Here is a 26,483-nt window from a genome sequence, read left to right as displayed (position 1 = left end):
CACTTTGTTTCCGTAATACATTAATTAGGTCCATGAAAAATCTCCCCCAAAGAAAAGGAGTATTATTGTTTGAAGCTGAAAATACTAATTGTTCATGTAATATAAAGTGTGAAAGCATCTTTAGAAAACTTAGCCGTTTTGATATAATCTAGTAGCATATTGTCCAAAAAGATAAAATAAAACACCGTATACTTGCTAGGTAAACCATTTGAGAGCCCATATCATATTTCTTTATTCTAAAAGATTGTTCTCTAAATATCTTAAAACTTTCATATGTGTTTTCTTATTATTATTCCTATGGTTTATGCTTATTATTCCTAAACTCTAAGGTTACTGATATTCCAGATGTCATAGGTGAAAGAGTCACAAAAACACCAGCCATCTTTCTTATCACTAACTATGAAAATAGTAGTTATTCCCAATCTAACCTTCTTTAAAATTTGGGATAATGATTGTTTAATTAACATTGGATAAAAGTATTGTGTATTCTTGGGCAAAGGTTTTATGTAATCACTTAAGTAACTTTTTTAATGTTTCTCAAATGCTAAGGAAAACCTACATGTTCATCAATAGAAAATTTGTTAAATGATGGCATAGCTATAAAATGTAGTACTATAAAGTTACAGTTATTTCCATATATGCCTATGCAACAGCCTTTATGTTATATTGAAATGTGAAAAAAGCAAAGCACAGAGTATAGAAATATGCTCACATTTCAGCTGTTTTTGGGTTTTGGGACAGGGGCTATAGGCTTAGAATTGTATCAGGACAAACTATTTCACACTGTACAATAATGCTAATGGTTTCCTCTGGAGCAAGGACTAGGGTTCTGAGAGGATTTATTACTCATTCTATAATCTTTTGTGCTATTTATATTCTTTCCTATACCTAAAGTGGGTGAATTTTTCAATTAAGAATATTAATTAAACATTGTTTTGACTAAAATTTGAAATGAAATTTTACTCTCATTTAATAACCCTTAAGCTGAGAGGGAAGTGAACTGCACTAAGAGATACGGAAACCAACTAGGTCAGTGTTTTTAGAGTTAGAGGAAAAAAATAAAAACTTCTTAAACAGAAGAACATTCTTTAATAACTACATATTTTTCAGAACTTAAGAGGCAAAATAAGACAATGCAAGAATATAAAAGCTATATTAATTAAAGTACCCTAAACAGACTCCTTCCAGAAATATAGGAAAAGAAAATGGAAAAAGAGATGATGCTTGAGGAACGTATTTTTTCAGAAAGAGCCACATAAAGCAGATGTGCAAGATTGTAACTGGTTAGCCAGTTTGCAGGCCCACGTTTTTGCTGATGGTAGAAAACAATCTGGTAGATGCCAGGTAAATTCAATCGCCTCCAGTATTTTTCATAGTCTCTCTTTAATACATGCTGATGCTTCTGAGCTCTCCTGCCTCACCCTTCTTCTCTTTTCCCCTGCTTAGCCAAATTTTAAAACATCTTTTACTGTACCTATTGCCTATATCCCCTCTCCCACAGAACGCCTTGGGCGCATCGCAGTACTAAAACACACGTGTCAGGGTGGTGGAACACCTCCGGGTTGCCGGATCCAGGGAATGTCTCTGTTCTTTTTCTTGTTCCACCTCTCTCAGCCTTTGTAAACCATTCCTTTTTCCTGAAGTCTGTGTAGACTCACCCTCCTGGCTTTCCCCCAACCTCATGGCTGCTCTCTGTTTCTTACTAAAACCTCTACATGCTAGGGTTCCTCAGGCATCCGAGAACCTTTTATCTTCTCCCTGTATACATGTTCCCCAAACCTAAAATTCCACTGATATGTCGATGACTCCCCAGTTAATATGTCCAGCTTGGATCATGTCTCTGGATTCCAGACATGCTTCCCACTTGACATCTCCATTCAGACGTTTCACAGGCATTTCACACTTAACATGTCCAAAACTGAACTCTTGGTTTCCTCACAGCTTCAGAAACCTAAATCTTCCCTTGGTGTCCCTATTTCAGCAAATGGCCTTCCATCCACTCAGGGACCCAAGCCAGAAGTCTAGAAGTCATTCTTGATTGTTCCCTTTCTCTCACCCCCATGTCCAAGCCACCAGCAAGTTCTCTTGTCGACTTCCACACCTATCTTGATCTTGTCTACCTCTCATTCTCTTCACCACCACAGCCTTGTCTGAACGACCATTGCCTCTGACCTGCAGTAGCCTCTTCACTGGTCTCCTTTCTTCGATTCTTGTGTCTTCGTATGTGTGGAACTCCTACCTGAGATCATGATCTTTCTTAAAGAAATAAACTGTCTTACATCTTCTTTCTTCCCATTCTCCTTCAGTAGCTTCCCATTGACTTAAAATAAACCTCCTATTCTCTCCATGGCCTGCAAAGCCCTGCATGACCTGTCCCCAGCCTATTTCTCTGCCTTTATCTCACATTATAGCCCTTTTCTCACTATAGTCCAGCCACACTGATCAGATCTAATCTGCCCAGAAGACATGAATATGGTGTTTGCATGTGCCGTGCCCTCAGGCTGGCATGCTCCTCCACCCCCACTCTTACCTCTCTTCACGTGGCTGGCTCTTGACATTTGTTTGGCCTCAAGTTAACTGTAACCTCTTCAGGGGAGCCATCTCCCTCCACCCTATTTTTCAGTTCCCTAATCTACATGATTCTGATATAAAACAACTATTTGTTTCTTAGTTTGCACTTAATCATAATTTGTAATAATTTACCTGTTTAGAATTGAACTCCATCACTAGGATGAATTAAATCTCCATGAAGGGAGGGATTGTGTCTGTCTTGTTCACCAACACATCCCTACAAACTGATACATGGAAGACAATCGATTATTAATACCACTGTGGATTTAGGAATGTGCATTTTTTTTTGCAATCATTTTTCTAACTATGAAGTTCTTATAAAAAGAAAACAAAGTAATAAATATGTTCTCTTAATAAACAATTATAATTTGGAAGTAAAGGCATTCATGAGTAGAAATTTATATTTCAATTTTTCTAAATTATAATAACTTGAATCATATGAGATTGCTGTTATTAGATCATTCTTTACTACCAAATGGCAATTTCATAAGATGCAAAGTAAAAAATAGTTAAAATAGACATAATTTAAGCCATTGTGTCAGGATAAATTAGATTATGCTGCAGAAACAAACAAACCCCCCCCCCACACACACACACACACATCTAAGTGGCTTACAACCACAAAGGCTTATTTCTCACTCATGCTACATCACTGTGAGTTGGCTGTAGCTCTGGTCTATGTCATCATCTCTCCAGGCCCAGGCTGATGCTGTAGCAGTTTCCAACTAGATCATTGCTGATAGTTGTGGTAGAGACCTGACAAACCAATTGGAGTTTCTACCTAGAAATACACTCATCCTTTTGAAATATGTGTGTTTCACTGGACAATGGAAGTCACATGGCCACTCCTTCATTTAGCAGGGTAAGGAATGTGAATCTTCTGGGAGAGGCACTTCAGGGGCAGTAACAGGAATATGTACCGTAAAAGTAATATAACCTACTATAGCAATCCTGAGTAGCTAATGCTTTCACCTGATAGCAGGTACCTAAATTTCAGGTATATGCTCTAATAGTAAATAGTGGCTTCATGCCATTTGGCCTCTTTGTAAAAGCAATATTATATAGTAAAAATATCAACATTAGTGTTCTGACTTGTATTTAGCATTTTATAAGTAATAATTTAGGTTTATTGTATTTAACAGAAGTTCTAGGTTAAGGCACAATGCTTTGTGAGGGGATCTAAAGAGTGCAAATGTTTCTATTTTGCTTGCTAATTTGAAAGATATATTTTGTGAAGGGGAAATAATATCATTAGGAGTCATTTACTCTTGATGTGCTGTTTTAAACTTGTACACCTTTAAAGCTACCTATAGAAAAAAAATCCAAGGACGTTTAAGAAATTTCAGGTGCATTTCTGAAGGCTTTTTATTGTACTAGGTGTAATGATAAAGTTACAGACATTAAGTTAGTGTGAGAACATATAAGCTCTGGGCTAATTTTATTGCTTACTTATTAAGTATGTTCTCTTTCTTTGAGATACAGATATTTATAGTTTATAAATTCCGGACTTCTCAGTATAGTTCAAGGGGTATAAAAGAACTGATAATCAATAAATAAACATTAAAAGGATAGCACTTGTAAACATTGCTTTGAATTCCCAGTGGGATTATACAAGATTGAAAGATACACAATTCACTAAGAAAACTTTCCAGAAGTGATAAACAGCATTTCTGATACGCTCACCTTTCCTTCTCCAGAGCCAGTACTTATTACTGAGTTGTCCTTCACATAGAAACTCTTGGAAGGACATCACCCAGCAAAAAAAAAAAAAAAAAAAAAATGCATAACTTTTATTGTGGCCTCAGTGTGCTCCAGCTGATTCTTTCAAGCCTGAAGTGGGTTTTTTCTCCATGCTCCTAGTCCATCTCTCATGAAATTAACCATTGATCTGAAAGTCAGAAATGCAAATCCAGAGAAAACTGGAAGCATTCCAAGGCCCACAAATAAAAGGTAATTACCTAAGGAAAACTACAAGAAAGACTTTTGTTTTCCACCAAAATCTCCTCCCCAGGCTGTTAGCTATGTCGTACGTGGGCCCAATCGATACATTAGCGCTTGAGAACCAAAGTCCCTTGGAATAAATTAATCTGTCAGGGAAAGAAATAAACAAAGAACAAATTAACATGTTTTAAGACATTGCTTAAATTTTCATAAATATAGACCTTGAGATGGGATGATGAGTTCCCAGGAGCCAGAGCTAATATTTGGTTGTAATTAAGAGTTGCTCTTTCATGTTTCCTCTGATGTAGGTGGGAAATTGCCCATGTGCTTGCTGAGTTCCTCGCTCATGCTTCCTCACAAATGCCTGTTTACTTCATTAATAAGAAATAGATGTCTCACAAATTACACTGGTTCACTTAGCTTGTTTTACCTCTAGCTAATATTAAAGTAACGAAATGCTGTAGACACACACATATACCATACAAGCAGGTATTCCTTCTGAAACCTCCATTTATTAATATTTAGTGACTGAAAAGGACCTAATGGCCTAATGCCTGGTAGACTAGACCCATCCAAGACCCATCCAATGTTTAGTGACTGAAAAGGAACTAATGACCTAATGCATAGTAGCCTAGACCCATCCATAGGCTTTGCTCCTCCCTGGGTATGGGTAGGGAATGTCAATGCCAATGATTAGCAGGAAGGCTGATAACATGTTAAGTTACTCATTCGTAAAGACTATGTAAGGGCTCATTTAGATGCAAGAACCAGAAATCCATCGCAAAGTAGCTCAGGCCAAAATGCAAATTATTAGGCTTCAAAAATGTCACTAGGCTATTGTTTTTCTCTCTTTCTCTCTCTCCCTCCCTCCCTCTCTGCCCCCACCTCGATTTCCCTCCCTCTCTCCCTCTCTCTCTCTCTCTTTCTCTCTCTCTTCCCCAACTTTGTCCCTTTCCCTCCCTCCCTCCCTCTCTCTCTTTCTCCATTTCTCAGCTCTGCTTATCCCTTTGGGGCTGTCATTTTCAGTATTGGTAAAATGACCACTGCTAACCCTGAGCTTTTATCCACTAAGTAGAATTTGAAATCCCAAAGGATAAAAGGCTCTTTTCTTCCAGTGTTCATATCTCAGCTCTCCTAGAGGGTCTCCAGCCCTGCCTGGCTTATGTGTTCACCCCTGAACTAATGGCAGCAGGCAGGAAAGGGGAGTTCTCTAAGCCAGGCCTGAGCCACATGTTCAGACTTATTTGGAGAAGAGGGAGAGGAGAGGAGACCAGCCATACCCAAATACTTAAAATGCATTTGCCACAGGAAAGAGGAGGCTCTCTAATGAAAGCAGAGGGGTAGAGATATTAGAAAACAAAACAAGCAATGTCTACCTGGAGAATTTTATTTCCATCATATCCATCATGGTCAATTGATGAATGTAGCAAATGTTACAAAAGGGGAGGCCAAAACAGAATATCTATATTATATATTAAGTCTAAGCTCTGTCAACAAAATTATTACCCTCTATCAAGTGGTCAGTAATTTACTATCGAGTTATAAACAAAAACTCCTGTGGATCTTGAATAGCAGAAGTGAGACACCTATATGCATTCCTTTTTCCAACAGTGGTAGCTTTCTCAAAATGACTTTCTTTTTATTTCTCACTACATGTTTCAGTATTATTCTACTTCATGAAATGTATTTGCACTAAATTTACTATTACTTACTATTACTAAATCATTTCCAGGAAAATGAAACAGAGTACTTACTGACTTTTTATCAGTTGAGAACTTTGAAAATGCTAATTTCTATGTTTGAATATTTTCATAACTCAGCACTCTTGAGGATTTTGCACTTGGGTAGTAGATAAAATCTGAATTGCATATTTTGATATGAGATGCCTGTTCTAATTATTGAGCAATTTATATATTGCAAAGCTAGTTTATATAATTCTCAGTACATGGAGACAAAGCTGGAAATATACTCTTCAAAGCAATATTATCACAGAAAAGAAAAAAAAGTCTCTGAAGCAAGTAGTTGCAGATCTGGGAGACCAGAAAGAGTCATTGAGTCTATTAGCCTCTTTAGGAGACAGGATAAGCATAGCTTGAGCTCTGCTAACCTTCATGTGGGACTCACAGATTAACCCCGGCCAACTGCATGGCAAATTCATCAGAACTACAAACAAACCATGTTCTGGAATGGACAGAATTAGCAGGTCAGCCTTGTTGGCAATTAGATGAAGCCTAGAGCCTCATGAAACATATAATTGGCTGATTAAGAACAGTCTGTTCCAAAATAACTTATAACATGCATAGAAGCAATACTTGTAACACATGATTGGGAAAACTTGCTTAAATAATCTATCAGTAAGTCATATATCTTAAATGATTATGCTTTTAAAAAAAATTTTTTAAGGGCATGAGCCAGAGTCATTCAGCAAAAGATAATCAACAACAACCAGCTCCTGGAATAATATTTATTTGCATCAAAACTTCACCATTTGTACAAAATGGGAATACCAAGAACAACAGGACCAAAGGGAACTACAAATTAGGAATGGAAGCAGGAATATATTTTAATATTTTATCTTTGAGGGCTTCATTCTTGAAAATTAGAGAGGGCAAGGTAGAAGAATTCAAAAGCTCCTACAATTGTGTTCAAGAAAATAAAATTTTTAAAAAATGACACTAAAGAGACCAAAAATGATATTTTATAAATCTTTGAAAATAGTAACTATAGATACAGCACAGTTAAATTCCATATATCTTCCCTTATTAATAAGAAACTTATCAGATTCTTTCTCCCTGTATCTTCAATAAGGTGCTTATGGATTTATTTTGCTTTGCGACACAGAATATACAGACCGAAGTAGGGTTTTCTCCTCCTCTGTGGACCTCCATTCAAATGTACACATTCCAAATTTCATGAATCAGATTTTGAATACTGTTTTCTCATTGGTCCAAGAATCTTTCTTGAAGAATGGAAAAATATGTCGTCTTGAGCATCCTAGTGGATCCCCATGCCAGCTCTCATGGACACTGCGTGAGTCGCACCCATGCAGCAGCAGTGGACTGCTGGGCAGCAACATCTATTGGTAGCTGGGCAGGATAAGAGAGCCTGGACTAAGCCATCCCTGCCCTACAAAGCTGCACTTCCACCAGTTAGCACAGACATTAATATATCCTGCCTGTTACCTGGTCCACCTTTGGTCTAGCCCCCATGAATCCAATACTTTTACAGGGAGGAGCATTTACCTGGCCAGGAGAAGCCTGGTGGAGCAAGGGCCACCGTTGATATATATTTGCATTGGAGGTTTATAGGTAGTGTTATCAGACCTTGGGAAATGAAGTCCAGCAGTGTAGTACTCAGGATCTTAGGGACAGTGGGTTAGTCATTGTGCCCTGCCCTGTGAATTCTTTTTTTTATAATAATCTTCACTTTCTAATATATATACCATATTTTCATTAAATTTATTGTTTATTATGTCTTTCCCTACCAGCTGGTGAGCTCCTTATGAGCAGAGATCTTTGATCACTGCCACAGCCGCAGGGCCTAGAAAAAGCCTGCCACAGAATAGGCCCTGAATACAACTGAGTGAGCAATAAGGAGCAGATTTCACCATCAGGGAGAAAAGGACACTCTGACCTGCACTTGGCAATGGAGCCAAGGTTAGAAGGGAATGGTGATTCTGAGTACAGGCTGGCAACTGATATGTGAACTCATCCCACCAAAATGAGCCTAGTAGCAGGTCCTGTTGAGGAAGACATTGTGCTTATGAAATGAATGAGAGATCTTATTAAATTTCCTAATACTTCAGGACACCAACAACCCTTTCTTAGCAGAGCATGACAGAAGCACCTGATATCTTCCTTCTCACTTACAAAAGACTCAAACATTGTCTTTTAAGAACTGAAAGTTCCTACAACCTAGGTACAGGAGAAGGCATCTATCTTTTGGTAGAGACCCATGCATAGCAGTCAGGACCAGACGACAACTTAGGGCAGCCAGAGCAGATGGCTCTGGTAATAGGGAAGAAAGGGCCATAGTCCATGGACTTTCTCAGTAGGCTCCAACCAGCTCTCAGCCCCAGTTTTTTCAAACTTTCACAAACTAGTCTCTGTATCAACAGCAGATTAATCTTTATTAATCTCACTTCCATACTCAATAATTACTTTTAAGAAGCATAAAAATAACCTCTTACCAAGTTTTTATTTGGAGCACTAAACCATCCTGCCTGCTGGCACTTAGATGGCATGCCTGCTAGGAATTAAGTTGACTTTCTCTAGCCTGCTTTGCATGGTGGTCATCACTGGCCACTGCCCAAAACTCAGGCCACTCTAGTTCCCCCATGCTCTCATTGATTATCCCACTGTTTTCTGGTTACTTCTCCTCTAACCCATCCCTTCTACTGGCCATATGTCCCCTAAAGTCTTTTTGAGTGGAGCCCCATGCAGCAAGACCTGAGGGTGAAGGAGGGGGTTGAGGTGGAATCCACATTCTGCTAACTTGCTCTCTGTGCTGCTCTTGATCACTCTCTCTTCCTGTCATCTACTGACCTCGTCTTGTTCACTTCACATTCAATGAATGTGTGGGTATTTAACTTATTGTATTTTCCATTCCTAAATCTCACCACCAACTAGAGTGATTTTTCACAGCCATCCAGTCTACCCAACTCCTAAACTTTATAGCTCCCTACCTTTTCGTGTCAATGACCTTTGTCTCTTTTAGACCCAGGCACCTACTTCCGTGGGTACACTTGGCCCATCAAAAGCTATTTCCTACAGGACCACAGCCTTCTCCTGGTTCTTCCGGTTTCTCACTCCCATCTATTATTCCACTGTCTTCCAAGGTCTTTTGGCTTCCCTTCTACCTGCTTTCAGCCTAGACTAGAATTCAGTTACTCTGACAAACACTCAGTCCTTCCACCCACTACCCAGAATACCTAAGCGCCAGATTAATCCTTCTTCCTCTAACACTACACCCAAGCTCTAAGTGTTATTGCTTAAAAGCATATCTATATAGTCTGGTGCCACTCACAAAATAATCAACTCCCTTTCCAGCTGGGGCTATAACGCTTCTCCAAATACTAGTTCTGGACCAGGACCCACTCCCATTCCTTTCTGTATCCATTCTAAGCTTTCTCCACTCTCTTCAATTCCCTTACTCTTCCATTTCTCCCAATAGTATAATGTAGAGGGAACAATGGGGCATAACAAAGGAGGGATGGGGGCGTGGCTCCACAGTGTAGTGCTTAGCATGTCTGCTTTACATGCAGAAGGTCCTGGGTTCGCACCCCAGGTGGAGCCATGGACCATACTCTGGGGGCGCCAGGCCCCAGGTGCACACCAAGAGCTCATGGGAGGAGATGCCCCACCTTCAGATATCCAGTTCTTAAGAGGAGACCACAACATCCATAGGTCAGGGGTGGAAGTAGGCAGGGTGAGGGGGGGCGGGGGTGGAGAATTAAAGAGGGGGAAAAAAATTCAGAGGAGGCATGGGCTTTCATGCTAAATGAATCCTGAGTTCTACTCTCTGCTACTTAGTTGAGTAAATGTGAGCACATTAGTACCAACAATCTTCCATATTAAATTAATAGAAAAACCTTTTATGAAGTTGAGTATGTGACTGGGCAATAGACACCAAGTTTGGTTTTTTGTTTGTTTGTTTGTTTGTTTGTTTGTTTTACCAAATAATTTACTTAAAAGAAACTTCTCCATTCTCAGGAACCCATAACTCTAACCAGTGCTGTGTTTCCATTATTTAAAAATCACATTCATATCGACACACTTATATACCTAAGAAAACTAAAAGTTTCCATGAGAACTGTCAAAATCAGCATTCACCCACACCTTATGTCCACAATGTTCTATCTCTGGGGATTTGCATGTCTCTTTTTAAACAACTTTTGTTCTATATGACTGGATCATGAATTTAAACACTATCTCTGCTAGGATGACAATAATGGGTATAAATTTATCCAGAGTTCAGCTACTGATCAATCTCTACATCAGAAAAGTACATTCCTGAGAGGGAATTTTTTTTTTTTTTTATACCTACAGCACCAGGTCTTCCTAGGTGTTCTCCTATCCATTTACTAACAAAGCCCAACCCTGCTTAGCTTCTGAGATCAGATGGGATTGAGCGTGTTCAGGGTGGCATGGCCATAGATAAATAACTCAGACAGAGAAAGATAGATACCATATGATTTAACTTACATGTATTATCTAAGGAACCAAAAAAGCAAACTAATCAAAAAACAGACTCACGAATATAGTGGACAATTTGGTGATAGACAGAGGGGAGGGGTCTTGGGAGGCTGGGAGAATGGGATGAAGGGTTAAAGAAGTACAAATTAGTAGCTGATAGGTGGACACAGGGAGCATGGAAGAGGGAATGTAGTTAGCATTAATATGATGGCTAAGTGGAGCGCCAGGGGAGGGAAGGAGCAATTGAGGGGATGGTTTTATGAACATTACAGATGTCTAACCAATGTACTGTATACTTGAAATGAATTTAAATAAATAAATTTATTTTTTTAAAAAAGTGAAGTACATTTCCCATTTAAAAACAAATATAACTTTGAGTTCTTTTCCGTCCACTGGCTGCTATGTTATCAGAACTAAAGGTATACTGAAGACAAAAGTTAGAAGAACCACACATTAATGAGCTGAAATGCAAATTTTTCTTATGAATGCAACTATAATGTTAAATGATTCTTATAATGAATTAGCAGCTCATTCTAAATTAGAATTATAATATATCTTAAAGATCAAATTATAAGGCTTCTTTCTGTAAGTCTAACAATCTATGATCAAAAGAAATAAAATTCTGTATTTGAACATTTTTTTCTTACATATTTATAGGCACCTTAATGAGTAATATAAACCAAGTTAGTGACCAGGTTTATCCAACATACCTGGTGACATCTGCAACTGCCACCTCTTTATAAAATTGCCTTAGAATAACCTTAGAAAATGAGTCCCGGTTTGTTTTTAATTTTCATTGTGTCAAAAATTACAACTTAAAATGATCAACTTGGGCACAGCCTAAGTAGAGCTGTCTGGTTTTCTCTTTTTAGTTGCAGATCATATTGGAGTGTATAAAATACAGTTAAATGTGTTATTTGGTTTGAGCCCTGCCCCACACTTCAGGCCTCACACATGCTCATTACCTTATTATCCAGCATGGATGTTCTGATCACTAGCTACTATCAAACCATTAGAATTTCCTGGGTCGATTCTGCCCTAGAGACAATGAAAGGTTCATTATGGCCAGACATTGACCTGGAAATGTGGCTCCCTGGCCCTACGCTCAAAAAGGAAGGACCTACTTTGAATATAACATCACTATTCATGTTTGCATCTGCAAAAAGGGGTCTCCATGAAGTCCTTTTTTAAAAAAAAATCTATCTTCAACAGCCTCTTTCCTTCCAGATGGTGCATGGAGCCAAGCCTGTAAGAGACCCTTAGTCTCCTGCTGCCTTTTAATGCTGGTCCTTGAGTGCTAATGACCCCCAGCTGGACTAGCTCCCCAACCCATTTAACCCCTCTCTGCTGGGTCCCCATCTCACGCAGGGTGAGAGGCAGTGAGAGCTGGAAGTCGGAAGGTGCCAAGTCAGCCAGGACCTCCTGCTCTTTCAGAGGTAGTGGCGCATTTCCCGGTGCCATCACGAATGTCCAAGATTGTTCCAGTGGAAAGCTCCTGTCAATATGGCTTTCTCTATATTGTCAGATAAATGCTACCAGGTTTCTGATTGTTAATATTTTATTTGACTAAGCCAAGATGACAGAGTCCCTGAAAGAGTGTTTCCTTTAGGGTTCAAAAGTTGAGGACTACTGATATGAATCCTCTGAAATATGTTTGGAAACGTAAAACTAAATTACACTGAAACTGTTTTAGTCTGGTCAAACTTAGTGCTCAGAGCAGCTCATATGTGTCAGTATACATAGTCACTAAAAGAAGCGTGAGTGAAAACAGTAATTAATTTCCTTGTCAAGGCCTAACTTAGTTACAACTCAGGACATACCTATTTTCAGATATGCTGGTAACAGCTGCAAATATTTAATTTTGTTAAGCTTGGCTTGTTTTTTTTTTTTTGTGACTTTCTGGAATGTGCTTATAGCTATAGTGGTCAGGTGACCTAGAGAAGGAGAATGTAAAAGAGAAAGAAAGTCGATGGCATTAATTTGTTCAAAGATTTTGAGTCTAGTGGAGAGATTCGGATCTCAGCTGCCCTCCTCATGACAAAATAACCTTCTGAGAGAATAAAGGGAAGGGGAGGGCATGAGAGGTCATCATTCCATTTATTGTTTCCATAATGGATTTTCATTAACCTCATATCGGATTGTAAGAAAACAATGCAAAGAAATTTAGTAGTTCTACATGACCCTGAAGAACTCAACTCTTAATCTGGGCAGAGACCTGAGAGCTCACTACTTTTATAAACCTTTAAATATTTACTGTATTGTTGGGCCAAATGTAATTTTACAGTGTACTAAAGAAATTTTCCCCAAATAAAGTACAAGATAGGAAAAATAACCCAAATGTAATTTTTTTCTGTGTATCTTGGTTTCCCCTAGATACTTCCTATTTTATTGGCTTTTTTAGAGATTAAAACTGAAAGAACCAGGGTGATCTAATTTTTCTCCACTAATGCTGCATTGATTTTACTTTTGCATCTCTTAGTTTAATGCAAACAAAATCATAATTGTGATTTCCTTTTGGTCAATTATTCACATTCTTTACTATTTCTCACATACACACACATGCACACACCTGCCAGTCATTTATACGTATAATCTCCCCCAAATCAAGTCATTCATACTGATGACTGCTCTCTCTATCTGTAAAAATATTTTAGAATTTATGAACCTGGGTGAGTGTTTATACAGCTGTCCAATACTGACTTGTTCATTGCAGTTTTTGCTCACAGCTGGGAGAAGTCTGAGTAGATGAGGTTAAAAATGCTGTCTTTTAGTCAGTAACCGAATGACCCAGAAGGAGGTTTAAATGAGCCTACTTTGTGTAGCACTGACCTTCGAATGAATTGTGTTAGAACGGTTCTGGTGTAGTTGTGGAGAACTTCCCCCTACTACCCCCCGAATCTTGGATGCATTTTGATTGGTCTTCTTTAAATTCTAACAAGCCAGTCAAGTCGACAGCTTTATGTCCATTTCTCAGATGAGGCCCTGAGAGGTCAAGTGTCTGGAACTCTGCGGTCATAGCATCATAAAGTTGGAAGGGACTTTAAAGGGGCTCTTGGCTAACGTTTCTCACCCTTTTTCTGCTTTCACACTGGTTTCATGGAGCAATCTTCCATCAGGCACATTTCTCACTGAACCTAGATACACACATTGGGAAGGAGCATGACCCCGAAAAGAACAGCTCAGAATCTCCAGGCATGAACTCGTGTAATGTACCATATCACCACCCTCTGTGGAAAAATCACTGTATCAGTCTAACTCCTTAATCTTCCAGATAAAACACGGCAGCCCGAAGGGGAAGCATCTCACCCTAGGGTACATACCCATGAGTTCCAGAACTGTACCGAGGTCTTCTGACCCTGAGAATAGTGCTCATTTCACTACAGTTTGAAGCCCTTTGCATGCTAACAGCAAGAACGGTAACCAGGCCCAACTTAGAGAGTGAAGCAAAGCTGGGGATAAACGTCCCAGGATCCCCTGCCAGAAGGAATCAAACACTGCGTCACAATTAGTTTAGTAAAACCAGCACTATCTGGTGTCCCATATCCTCAAGCATTTAAAATGTCGTTCCAATCTTCAAAGACATTCTTTCATTCCATTTTTATCTGCTTTTACCCAGAACATTGTTTCCCAGCTCCCAAGTAGTTCACTAGGTGATTTGCATCTCATTAGGAGCTCCAGAAATGACATCTTCCAGCCTGCTGCCTGGTGTTGTGGGTCTGCTCAGCATCAGATCCTGCTCTTAGATTTTGCACGCAAACATTTTTGCAAAAGCCGAATTAATACTGTTTTGTCACTGGGTGCAGTTTGGGTGGCCAAAGTTAGGGAATAGCCATTGTTAGGGAGGGTACAGATGAAGTCAGTCATTCCCATGAGAAACACATGGCTGGAAGGGAATATTGTGAGGCCTCTGGATAAGCTGTTTTAAAAAACTCCTAGAAGCAGAGAGATGGAACATGATGCAAATCCAAGTATCGCGCAAATTAAAGCAAAAAGAAAGAAAATCCATGGCAACCCATTGCCGATTCTGTATAACTGATTCTAACGTTATACCTTTTAAACATTTTCAACTGATTCCAACCCTCCTGAGACCCCAGAGTTTTTGCCTGACATTTGAGTTTTGCTTTAAAGAGAGTCTCTTTGGGTCGCAATGGCTTTTTAGCTTTGACATTCATTCATATACCAAAACCTCCAGAACAGCACTGAGCAGCATCATACCTCTGGAAACCAGAGATAATGTTTTCATTGTCAGCAAAATTGTTCTCTTGGAATAAAAGAAATTATTTTTCCAGTGTTCAGGGAAATTAGTGTCTGTCTGCTTTGGGCTCAAGCCATTTGATGCAGCTTCCAGAGCAAAGCAAATGCCAACATTTCAAGATGGCAGCTAGCTAATCTGCAAAATCTACCTAAACTCTTAAGAAAGGATTCAAGCCCTGAGTTTTTGTTTCTTTTTCTTCTTTTTCAACCTTGGCTACAGATGTAAAACATGTGAAAGGGGAGGGTCCTTTTTTAACAATGCAATGCCAGAGCACTGCCCCTGACCAATTGAATTAGGATTTTCAGCTGTGAGGCCACTGAGTTTGTATTTATAAAAAACCCTTCAGGTGATTCTAGTCTGCAACCAGGGTGGCGAACCACTCCTGTATGACAAGAATTACAACTCCTTAGCAGTACCTGCTCTGTTCAGGTGTCTGTTCAGGTGTCATGTTTTCTCTTTTCACACATTATCTGTCACCCTCACTACACCACTACTTGAGTAACTATCATCACGAAGTTCAGACCTCTAATAAGTGCTGGAGATGGATTCATACTCAATTTTTTCTGACTTTGCTTTTTTTCCCCACAACATTCTTATTTCTCAAAGTATGGAACATAGGCCTCTGGTGATTTGCAAGTTGATTTTAGGTGGTGTGTGGATGCAACATTAAATGACAATGAATCATTTCGATGATTCCTTAAAATCTTTTAGATGTAAAATAAAGTTACTAATTTTTCAATTCTCAGTTTAAATTCTTTAGATTAAGGAGACAGTCATTGTGTTAGTATGTCTCCAAGTATTCTCACATTTATTAACCTCTCTTTTTAACAAACTTTTTAAGAAGCCCAGAACCTTCTATGGGGAATAGAATCTAGCTCAGGTAATATTGTTTTCTTTTCATTGTATTTACTTTCTGGTTTATTTCTACTTATAGCAAATGTTGCCAGTGCTTTTCCATTTACAGTAGTGAATAGTTTCATTTTTTAAAGAAATGTATTTAAGTAAAAAAAGAAATTAGTTGATTTTAAAAATATTAAATAAACAATAGTACAGGTTCGTGAATGTAGTGAAAAATGTTTAAGTGGTAGGTGAATGACAGAAGTTTGAGAAATACTTCCCTACAGCATGCTAATTTTTAAAATAGGCATCTCCACATTTCTCAGCCAATGGGACCTCTTATCTACCATGTCATCACAAGAGATAGGCAACAGCTAAAGAGGAATCCTGAAACACAAATCGCTAATAAATACGGGAAATAAAAAGAGGCATCCATTTATCCTCTCAAATAATCAATGAAATGCAAATCAAAACAAATGACGTGCCACTTTTTCAACTATTGAATTCAACTACTGAATTGTCAGACTTTTACTTAAAGATGCTGTTCCATACTAGTGGTGGCCATGAGACATGGGTAATCTCAAGTACAGATAGTAGAAGCATATTTTGCTGCATACTTTCTGGATGGCAATGGGAAATACAAATCATAAATTTTAAAAATATGTATGTTCTCTGACCAATAATTTCACTTATAGAAATTTACTTTAATAAATAATGTGGATTCTAGATCATCAAACTATAAGTATGTTCCTCAAAGTATTACTTATTATAGAAAAACATTGTCCCAAATAGAAAATTATATGTTAATCATGGATCATTTAATAAATAAAATATCATACAACAATTAGAAAGGATGCCATTTAGACTAATCTAGAAGACAGTTAAGAAACTTGTTCCAGCATTTGCTACTATTGTGAGGATGGGATAAGGGGGTGGAAAGAAGATGGACTTTTCACTGCTTAATTTATTTGAACATTAGTTATTACTTTATGAAAAATTTTTAAATGCAACTGTAAAAGAAACAGACTATTTTAAAGTAAGTTAATATGGAAAAATATTTATTATAAAGCAGGAAAACTGGAAAAACAGGAACAAATTGCTATCAATGAATATAGATTTTTTTAAGAAGTGAAAGTATATTCCTAGAAAAATACTGAAAGAATATTAAGAAAAAAATATACTAATGAACTTTGTTTTTAAGAGGCTGACTTCGTCTCCCTCCTTGGTAGACTGCAGTTTCCCCAGTAGTGTCCCAGGATCGAAAGGCCCTCTTCCTATTGGAAGCCTTGGCAATAAAATCCCAAATGACGGTCAGAAGCGAAGAGTGGGCCACATAAATAGGACAAATCTTAATAAGAATGGTGAAGAGTTACCATTCACTCATTCATCCACTATTTCTTGAGTGTGTGCCAAACCCTGAACTGTGAAATAGTTTCAGGGGAAATTATTACTACTTCCCTAACTAAGGAGAAGAAAATTCCACATAGGCAGTTTACAACTCCACCATCTTCCACAGACACTAATTTAACTCAGGGATGCTTTCTTTGTAGTAGTTTTGCAATTTTGAAGAAGATTGTTCATGACATAACATAGCAACTGGGAAAATTTGTAGCTTTCCTTTCATCTTAAAAAGGAAGATCTGAATTACATGCACCCCAGGAGAAAATCTCTCTTTCTGGTTGTATGTGTGTTTTACAAAAGCCCACTGAATTCCTTAGTCTCTCCTGAAGGGTGAGGTGAAAACTTAAGAATATCCCAGTTTAAAAAAAAAAAAAAAAAAAAAAAAAAAGCATCCAAATAGAGGCCAGGGCCTAGACCTTGGAATTTAGAATCAAAAGACCTGAGTTCTAGCCCTGGCTCTGAAGGGAGACTGACAAAGGGGCTCAAGTTCTCTGGGCCTCATACCCCTCAGATATAAAAGCAAAGGGCCTTTGTCAGCAGAACATTGGAAAATGTGATGTTCTGTTGGATTATGCCTCTAACTTGCTATGTGATCTGTTAATCTCCCTATGCCTCTGTTATCTCTTTGGGGTTATTTATCCTTCCCAAAATGAGGTGAAATAAAGAAAAAGATACCTTACAAAATAAGATTTGCTACATAAAAATAAAGTGGAAAGTGGAAGAAGCACAGAGCCAGAAAAAGCAAGTCATCTCATTGGAAGCTATTTCTCGTAAGTGTCCACTGGAGTACCACGTGGCACGGTCAGCTCCCACTGAGGAGAAAGATCATTCAGCTGGCAGCTAGGCTATTGTCACCTCCAAATGCTCTGAGAACTTTGGTCAGAGAAATGATATACCTCCCTTTATGCACAGAGTTGACAGCTCTATAAATTAATCATATAACTTTAATTCTATTTAAATGCACCACCACCACCACCACCACCACCACCACCACCCCTGCCCGCAATCTGCCGCCGCAGGGTACCTCTCTTAACTCTATTTGGCATTTGCCATCTGTAAATCTAGAACACTGAATACTCTGTTTGCTTCAAGGGGCTATTTTACTTGGCAAGTGACTCTAGGAATGCTTAATCCACAAATGGCAATCAGATCAAGTCTTACTGCGCAGAAAGTATGCCTGCTGAGGACAACAGAGAGGGTGGTGCAAAGGACCAGGGCTCTCTTAGTGTGCTCTCTCCCAGGAGCCCTGCTCACTGCCTGTCTATTCCCCAGGGACCTAGAATCCATACTACCCGCCAGGCCAGGAATAATTGAACTGTACGCCCCATCCTGCCCTACCTAATGGTTGTCCTTCCCTCATTGCAAACTTGCTAGGAAATTTCCAGAAATGGCACATCCATGGGGGGTGATGAAAAGTGAAATACTAGAGGACAGTGTTAGGAAAGAGCATTTGTAGCTAAATTAGCTGAAAATCAACGAGTCAAATAGAGTAGAGGAAGTCATTTCCTTCTTCACCTCTGAGACCTTAGGGGAGAATAAAAAGCCTCAACTGTGATTTAAAGTTGTCCATGAATTAGAGTTGCCAGAGTTAGGTGGGGTGGGGAAGTGGGAAGGACACTCAGCTAGATTTGAATTTCAGATAAACAACCAATCACTTTTAATATAAGTATGTCCCAAATATTACACAGGATATACTTGTACTTAAAAAAGTATTGGCGGTTTATCTGAAATTCAGATTTAACTGGGTGCCCCGTATTTGATCTGGCAACTCTAGCTTGGATATACCTACATGTTCAATAAAGAGAATTGAAATATTAAATTTCCAAACCAATTGTTGGAAGTTGTGTAACAAAGCCATCAATTAATTCAGCTGTTTGTTTCTTACCAAGGGCTTGGCCAATTGTAGGATTTGACGTTTTCAGCAATTGAGAATTACTACATTTTGTAAATGGAAATACCACTACTGAGAACTGAATACTATAAATAGAATGATGTCATTTGTTTCCAATGACTATTGATGTACTAGAGTGATGTGAAAATAATAATAAAAATTATATATTTCATGGCGAACTTTGGACATAAGGTTAGGACTGTAATCCGTGTGTTATCTCGGGGTAAACACCACAGCCGCAAGCACTGCCAGCTAGTGAGCCCGGGGCAAATGGGAAATGGGTTTATAGGGAGGTGGCCCCCATATATTAACCCCCATGTAGTACAAACTGGAGAGTTTGGCTTGGCTTACAGACGTTTATGTGAGCTGGAATTTGGCCATTTCAAAACATGTCTTCAAAGTAAAATAACTCATACTCTATTGTGTATCTTCAAATGTGGATTGCTCAGTTTATCTATATATACTTGTCAAGTGAACTAGGTAATTGCCAAATAAGCATACTGTTTTGCATTTCATAAGCAAACCGATTGGCTCAAAAGCCAACAGACAGTGGTTCAGGCTTCCATTCTGCCATAGGTTAGCCTCTCCCAGCTAGAGTTTCTTCATCTATTGAAAGAAAGAATATTTTTTTGTCCTACATGCCTTGCCAAATTTATATTTTTAAATTTTAATCAGAAAAATCATGATAAACTTATCAACGTGCACTCATTTTGGATTTAATCAATGTGCCATATGCTATTTTGCTGCTTTTTCTGAATTTTGAACTTGCGTCTATCACCACGATGCCCATATTTATCCTTGTTGATCGATGCTTTCATGGTATGACATTATAGTTATCTCAAAGTTAACTTCTCCTCAATTATTGAGTACTTATGTTTCTAGATTTTTTTCTACTACAAAAAGTGTTATCATATCCATCTTTATACAGATTTTTTTTTCCCTTTTGTTTTACTTTGTTGGGACATATTCAGCTTTTGTTATGTATTGTCAAATTGCACTTCAGGAGAGATGCAGCCTGTGGACCCACCAGTGCACCTGGAGCATCTCCCGCATTGTCTTTTGACCTTTTGATTTATCCTAATCAGTAGAAAGGCAGTAGTAATTGTTTTAATTGAAGCTCTTTGTCAGGGTGGCTGAATATTTTTCAATATCTCATTTCATAATTTCATTTCAACATATACAAATATTTCTCTGTCTTCTCTTGGCTCAGGCTTTCCACATTATGGGTAGTAGACTTTCATATGCATGTATTTTTTCATTTCTTTTTATCTTTCTGTTGCCCTTCTTTTCATCTTAGTTTTGTCAATGTCCATCATATAAAATATTTTACTTTAATACAATTGAACTCATTCTCGTCACTAATATCTTCTTCCACAGTTAAGATAGTCTATTTCATTTCCTTCTAAGGTTTTATGGGAATGTTTAAGTATATAACTCATCTGGACTTTATTGTGGCCTGTGAGAATCAAGAGGTAGACTGAGAAAAGTAAAAGATTTAGAAATTTCTTTAAAAACTAATTTGAGTCCAGCAGCACGAGCTTGTGGCCTTAAAAATGTCACTTAACCTCTTAAGAATCAGTGTCCTTTAATAGAATGAAGGCAGAGACCTTGTCTTACTTCTCTTTATCTTCCCCACAATATCTAGCAAAATACCTTCCATTTAGGATAAATGTTATAAGGTCTGTATTTAAGTTATGTTTTTTTGCATATTGCTATAAAATTGTTCTGACAGCATTTATTGAATCATGATTCATTTCCCAATTATTTATTTGGTTAATTATGATTGGCCATATATCAATGACACTCAAATTTGTTCTAATGGCAAAGCTCATGGAGGTCGTAGCATTCTTTATAAAGCATCATGAAATATAGAGATATTAAAGTTAAAATAATGAAAATAAAATTTGGTGCTAAATCAGACACCAGCTTACATTAGATTCTTGTATAGTACATGCACTTATAGTCAGACACCAAGAGTTTTTTTTTTTACCTTATAAGAGAAATTTTAAAATTGAGAAAATTCTATCTAGTAGTTTAATTCCTTCAAAGAATCAGGAAAAGAACAATTTCCCAAGGAACAGCAAGTTGTTTAAGAGCAGCAAGTTGTTCAGAAGTTGAAACCACATCTTATATTGAGCATTCCCAGTTAATAATATAAATAAAAGCCTCTGATCAAGTGTAAATACTATATAAGTATGAAGTCCAGCTAAACTCGGCTGAACTCCAGCTGAACCCCAACACTGTTTAAGATCAATCTTTTGAGTTGCCAAGGCTGGAATTTCTGTAATATTAGAAAAATCTAAAGGGGAGTAGGGGTTAGCTCTCCAGTGCATGTTCACACCAGCAGCCTTAACTCTAGACACTTCTGTTTATTAATCTGTAAATCAGAGGAGATAATACAAAAGGACCTCGCAACCTCATGTTCTACCATATTACAGATATAGATTTTGCAAAGCAAATAGAAGGTAGCTATGTTGGAACTGTCAAGAGAAAAACATTTCAATTCTGGATTCCTTGTATTCTGAGGATGATGCCACCGCAAGAGGATGGAGTCCTGTCCTCTGCACAGAGTTCCTGAAGATGTGAACAGGGATGTCTGTTAAGGGCATTGGAACCCTCTGCAAGCAACATCATTTTGCTATACTAGTTCATATTTTTTCATGGAGCTTACTTTTGCTTAGACCTTTGACTTTTAAAAAGAGTATTTCTTGTTAAGAAAGACAATGTGTTATAGTTTTTTAAAAAACTGCTAGAACAGGAGATAAAAGATCTAGGATTGGGTTCCCACTCTGCCTCTTGATCTGGAATGAGTCATTTAACATTTGTAGGCCTTAGTTTCCTTTTTTGAAAAAAAAAATGGGTATTTAGAAGAGACATTTTCTAAAATCCTGTGTGGTTCTAATAGTCTTGTTCAAACTTAGACATGTTCCAATTCAAAAAAAAAATGCAAAACTTTATACTTAGGAAACTGATAACTCACTATTCATAATGGTCCTTGCTGAGTCATTCTTCACTTAAAAACTCCCCCCCAGACTTTCCTTAAGTAGTAGGAATCTCTAGTGAAGTTAAACTGTGATTCCAAGTACAAATCGACTCTTTTTTACAAAGACTTAGTTTATGACATATACTTACTTGGTCCAGGAAAATGATATCGCTTCTCTAGACTATGGGCAATATTTATGAGCAATATTCTATGGCAGGTGTGTGTGTGTGTGTGTGTGTGTGTGTGTGTGTGTGTGTGTTAGCAAGAAGTTAGAACTGCTGAATTCTGATTCAGATATAGTGCCAAAGAACAGCCAATTCCGCAAAAATTACCTGGTTGGAAAGAAAATAAATCATAACTTCATTGGACATATGGTTTCTTAATCTCTGGTGTACTCTTGGTCTAGGGTTCTGAAATCAGGACTAACACAGAGAAGCTGCTCCATAAAATCGTGCAATCATCCTTTCCCCTTCTCCTTTGCACTACCTCCAGAGACTGCATGGATCAATGGCATTGTTCAAAGCATTTCAGTAAATACTAGCTCAAGCCATTTTCCCTCCAAAATGTATCCCACCAAAAGGCTTGCTTCCCATCTACTCAAGAGTGTGTGCTCCAGATGTCTTTGAACTCTCACTGTAGGATGTGGTGCAAACCATCCCAGATCCCCTTCATTGTCCTGAGTTATCTCACTAAGAGGGCAATTTCTACTCTACAAAGCCTGACCACCAACCTCTACTTCACCAGCATGAACACTTTTGACCACTGATTCAGATAAGAGAGATCAAGGCAAAATTACTGACAGTGGCCCTTGTTTACACTTACCAATCTTTGTGTTTGTTTTTTTAGGATGATATTTCTCCTAATAAGAGCAAAGCTCTAATATGCTCATTAAAATGAGACACAGTTTCTACTAAGTGCATTTACGTAAAGAGCAATTTTTCACTTAAATTTCCCCAAACCTGGGATGATTTACAGTAAAGTTTTGCTATCTTGTTGCAGGTTCAGAAAATGATGTTGCACAGAAGCAGCGAACACCTCGCCGAAGATGTCAGCAGCCCAAAATGTTGAGTAGCCCTGAGGACACCATGTACTATAACCAGTTAAATGTGAGTTCAAAGTGGCCATAAAGCTGTTTCACTGGCTTTGTTTCCAGTTAATAATTCTGTTATTAATACCTGTTCCAACCCCTACGGCCCCACCCCCACTCTCTTATGCTCTTCTCTTGAACATGTGCTTAGGCTCTTTATCTGTTGCTTTCATGTCAGGATGTCTGCCTTCACGGTGAATAATTGATGTGGTTTATCAAAGACGAGCAAGATGCATGCTTCATCAGGCTCACTTGAGCCCTTTGATCAAAAAAATTATGCTGTGACTTCTGATATTATCAGCATCTGCTTGCATTCAACACAAAATCACTTTGAATTAAAAATTAACGACTTGCTGCTTTGCTTTGACTGTGTGTTCTTGGCCCTCTCCACAGGGAACTCTAGAATATCAAGGGAGCAAGAGGAAGCCAAGAAAACTTGGGTAAATATCTGTCTTCTTAGTTCTAAGCAACTGTAAACAGAAGGGGTCTTTTGTGATATTACAGAAAATGCAAAACTTTCCAGAGAGGCTTCTAAAAACTGTGCGGTGGGGATAAGTGCCACAATTATTGACATTGGGAACTACTTTTCACAGTAGCAAGTATATGAAACTTGAATCTATGCTCTCTGAAAAGGCTGGAATTGCCATTTAAAGGCAAGTGTTTTTCCTCATCATTTTCTCAGGGAATTGTACTTGCCTCATAATTGGAGATGTGTAGAGGGTTGTATAAAACTCTCCCGCAAAGAACAGCGCTCCACACAGTGCAAACAGTCTGCTTCCCCCACATTACCCTACCCCTGGGCCTTAAAGTTACGCAAAGAAAATTTTCCCTCAACAGTTAGACAGGAGACTCTAAGGAGCATGGACTCATTTGATTATTAGCCTCTCAACTGAGAACAGCAATGAAGGAGGTAATTGGTACTAGTTTGAGAAGTGGAGGCAGTCGGAAGGGGAACTTTCTCATCTTGAGGGGACCAGACAGAGACAGACAAGGTAATTCACAGAAATCAAGTTGCAATATGATCACATCTTCCAGACACCACTAGATTGGGCCCGTTATCAGTGGGTGACCCACAGTTAAAAGGCTTTGTGCATCAGACCTCAGATCTCCTGTGCTTGGGGGCACTGAGCTACACTAAGCTGTCCTTCCCTCCAGTGATGGGACCTCACCCTGTTCCAAGTACTGACACAACTTTAGCTGCCCCCATGGTGACTGTGGCATTTATTTTATTTTTCTGCTGAAACTCTTTTCCTTGTTGCAGCCAAGTCAAAATGCTTGATGGGGAAGATGAATATTACAAATCTCTGTCACCTGTGGACTCCATCCCCGAGGAAGATAACTCAGGCCACACTTTCTTTTTTCCCTCATCCTCAAAAGGAGCATCTTTTGCTCAGCACTGAGCTGTACTTCTTGTCCCCCGAGTCTGTTGAGGGTAAGAACAATCATGGTAATTGATTGATTGTCATTTAATAAGAAAGCACTGTGTAGTAGGGTCAACTTCTTTGGATGCATGCTAGAGCCTTACTGAACAATTTTCAGATTCTTAACCATTTTCTCTGACCTCTGTCACCCTCCCCAAGTCTGCTGTGCAGCATGAGCTGGGTAATCCCTTCTTTTCTCTTCTGTGAGTCTCTTGAGGACACTGAGCACACGTAATGAGAGTAATAAGCGTCATTCATGCCCCCACCTAAGAAGATGACAATCTCACCATAGCCAGTTGTGAACACTGATAATATTTCTTTATTTTTCCATGTCAATCCATGCAGGATCTGCCCCTACGAAAATCCAGGAGGTCCTTTTCTCCTTGCCTCTCCACCAGGTCCCCTTCCCCTTTGCTTGACTTTCTACCCTGCCTTCCTCTCCCCAGGGTCAGGACTCCATGGCCAAGTGCCCCCACCCTAGAAGAGTACACTCGAGGTCTCCTAGGCCAGGATAAATTTCTGTGTTTAGAGGAAGAGGTCTAGATTTTTTCAGATTTTTTCTATAAGGCAAATGAACCCCCCTCTTACTAATTATTATGCTGATAAAGCTTTTGCCTCTTTATTCCACCTTGCCAAGACACCCTTATCACCTTAGCAGTGAAAGAAAGGAGTGAAATGGGAAGAAAATTTGGCCCCGTCAGAGTCCATGTCACATTGTTTTATTGTTTTGCGACTTTCCATATTCTGGTTAGCTGTTTCCAGTAGGCTGTGAGTGGCTGCAGGGGAAGCATCTCATCTGATCTCTCTGTGTGCACAGAGCTTGACTCTATGTCTGGCACAGAGTGGACATCCAGTAAATGCTCACCCTTGAATGAGTGGAAAGACTTAGCTACACACACACATCTAATAGGAAAGTTACTTTCAATTATATGTTTATACATGACTAATCATTTACACCATAAGCTCTGATTTTTCATGCAAGATTAGGCTAGTCCTATTGTAATGATGCTATACTATTATAATTCTCAGTACGTTTCAATACAACAAAGTTTTTTGGAGCAACTACTCCATGCAAAACAACATGTGAGATTGCCGTATGATATAAAAAACTGACAAGACCCTTTCTCTAGAACAGATGTTCTCAACATTTTTCTTACTTTAAAATATTTTGCAGCTAGAACACATGGGAGTACCCAGATTTGGAGAAAAATAAACTTGAGGAAATAGAAAAAAAAGCTGTTATCAGAATTTTAAAGGAGGGCATTCTAATAAACATTTTACAAACAAAAATAATAAAATGGGGCATTCAAGATCTCAGAAATTGTAATTTTACAAGAAAAAGAAATAGAGCCAATTATTTAATATTTATACTTTACTTTTTTTAAAATGAGTCTTGATTTTTTTCAATATCTTTGCCCCAAAAGTATGTTTATAAGGTATGCAAGTAGAGCAAAAGAAATACAAATTAACTTTATTGTTTAAAAATAATATCTAGAACATATTGATTTAAAACATTATTATTTTAAGTGTTTTTGGAAATTTCACTTTTATCATTGATTTGTCTACTTTTGATTTGATAATATTAAGCTGCTTTTAAATCTGTTGAATGGAAATGTTCATGACTTTCTACTTGTCTGTGTACAACATAATTGTATACCTGCCTTGTTTTTAATTAAAATATATCTATAAATAAAGTTGAAAAGAAAATAGAAGTAATTATAAAATCATAATTCAGAAGCTCTGTAATAATTAGTCATTACCACAGGTATAACTCCTAACAGTACTTTAAAATGGTGTTCATATCTGCTACAGCATAGATAAGAAACTGTAGATACTATTCTTGAGCTAGGCATAGTGCCACAAACTCAGAAAAGCAATTCTCAAATCAAGTAGATGAGACTA

The 26,483-nt window shown here is 38.3% G+C and overlaps 1 protein-coding gene across 2 annotated transcripts in view; it reads left to right on the top strand.

Moving 5' to 3' along the window:
• Positions 1-26,026, top strand: part of MYO3B (myosin IIIB) — a 338,343-nt gene extending 312,317 nt beyond the window's left edge. For both annotated transcript variants that reach the window (XM_016165446.2, XM_036237344.1), the window contains 3 exons: positions 23,073-23,179; positions 23,554-23,600; positions 24,422-26,026. In XM_016165446.2, the coding sequence (XP_016020932.2) occupies positions 23,073-23,179; positions 23,554-23,600; positions 24,422-24,560 (293 nt within the window). In that variant the 3' untranslated portion in view covers positions 24,561-26,026. The remainder of the gene's footprint in view (positions 1-23,072; positions 23,180-23,553; positions 23,601-24,421) is intronic.
• Positions 26,027-26,483: the final 457 nt, after the last annotated feature.

The sequence above is a fragment of the Rousettus aegyptiacus genome, unplaced genomic scaffold (genome assembly GCF_014176215.1).
Source record: "Rousettus aegyptiacus isolate mRouAeg1 unplaced genomic scaffold, mRouAeg1.p scaffold_m13_p_2, whole genome shotgun sequence".
NCBI classification, from domain to species: Eukaryota; Metazoa; Chordata; class Mammalia; order Chiroptera; family Pteropodidae; genus Rousettus; species Rousettus aegyptiacus.
This window is presented reverse-complemented; position numbering and strand designations above follow the sequence as displayed.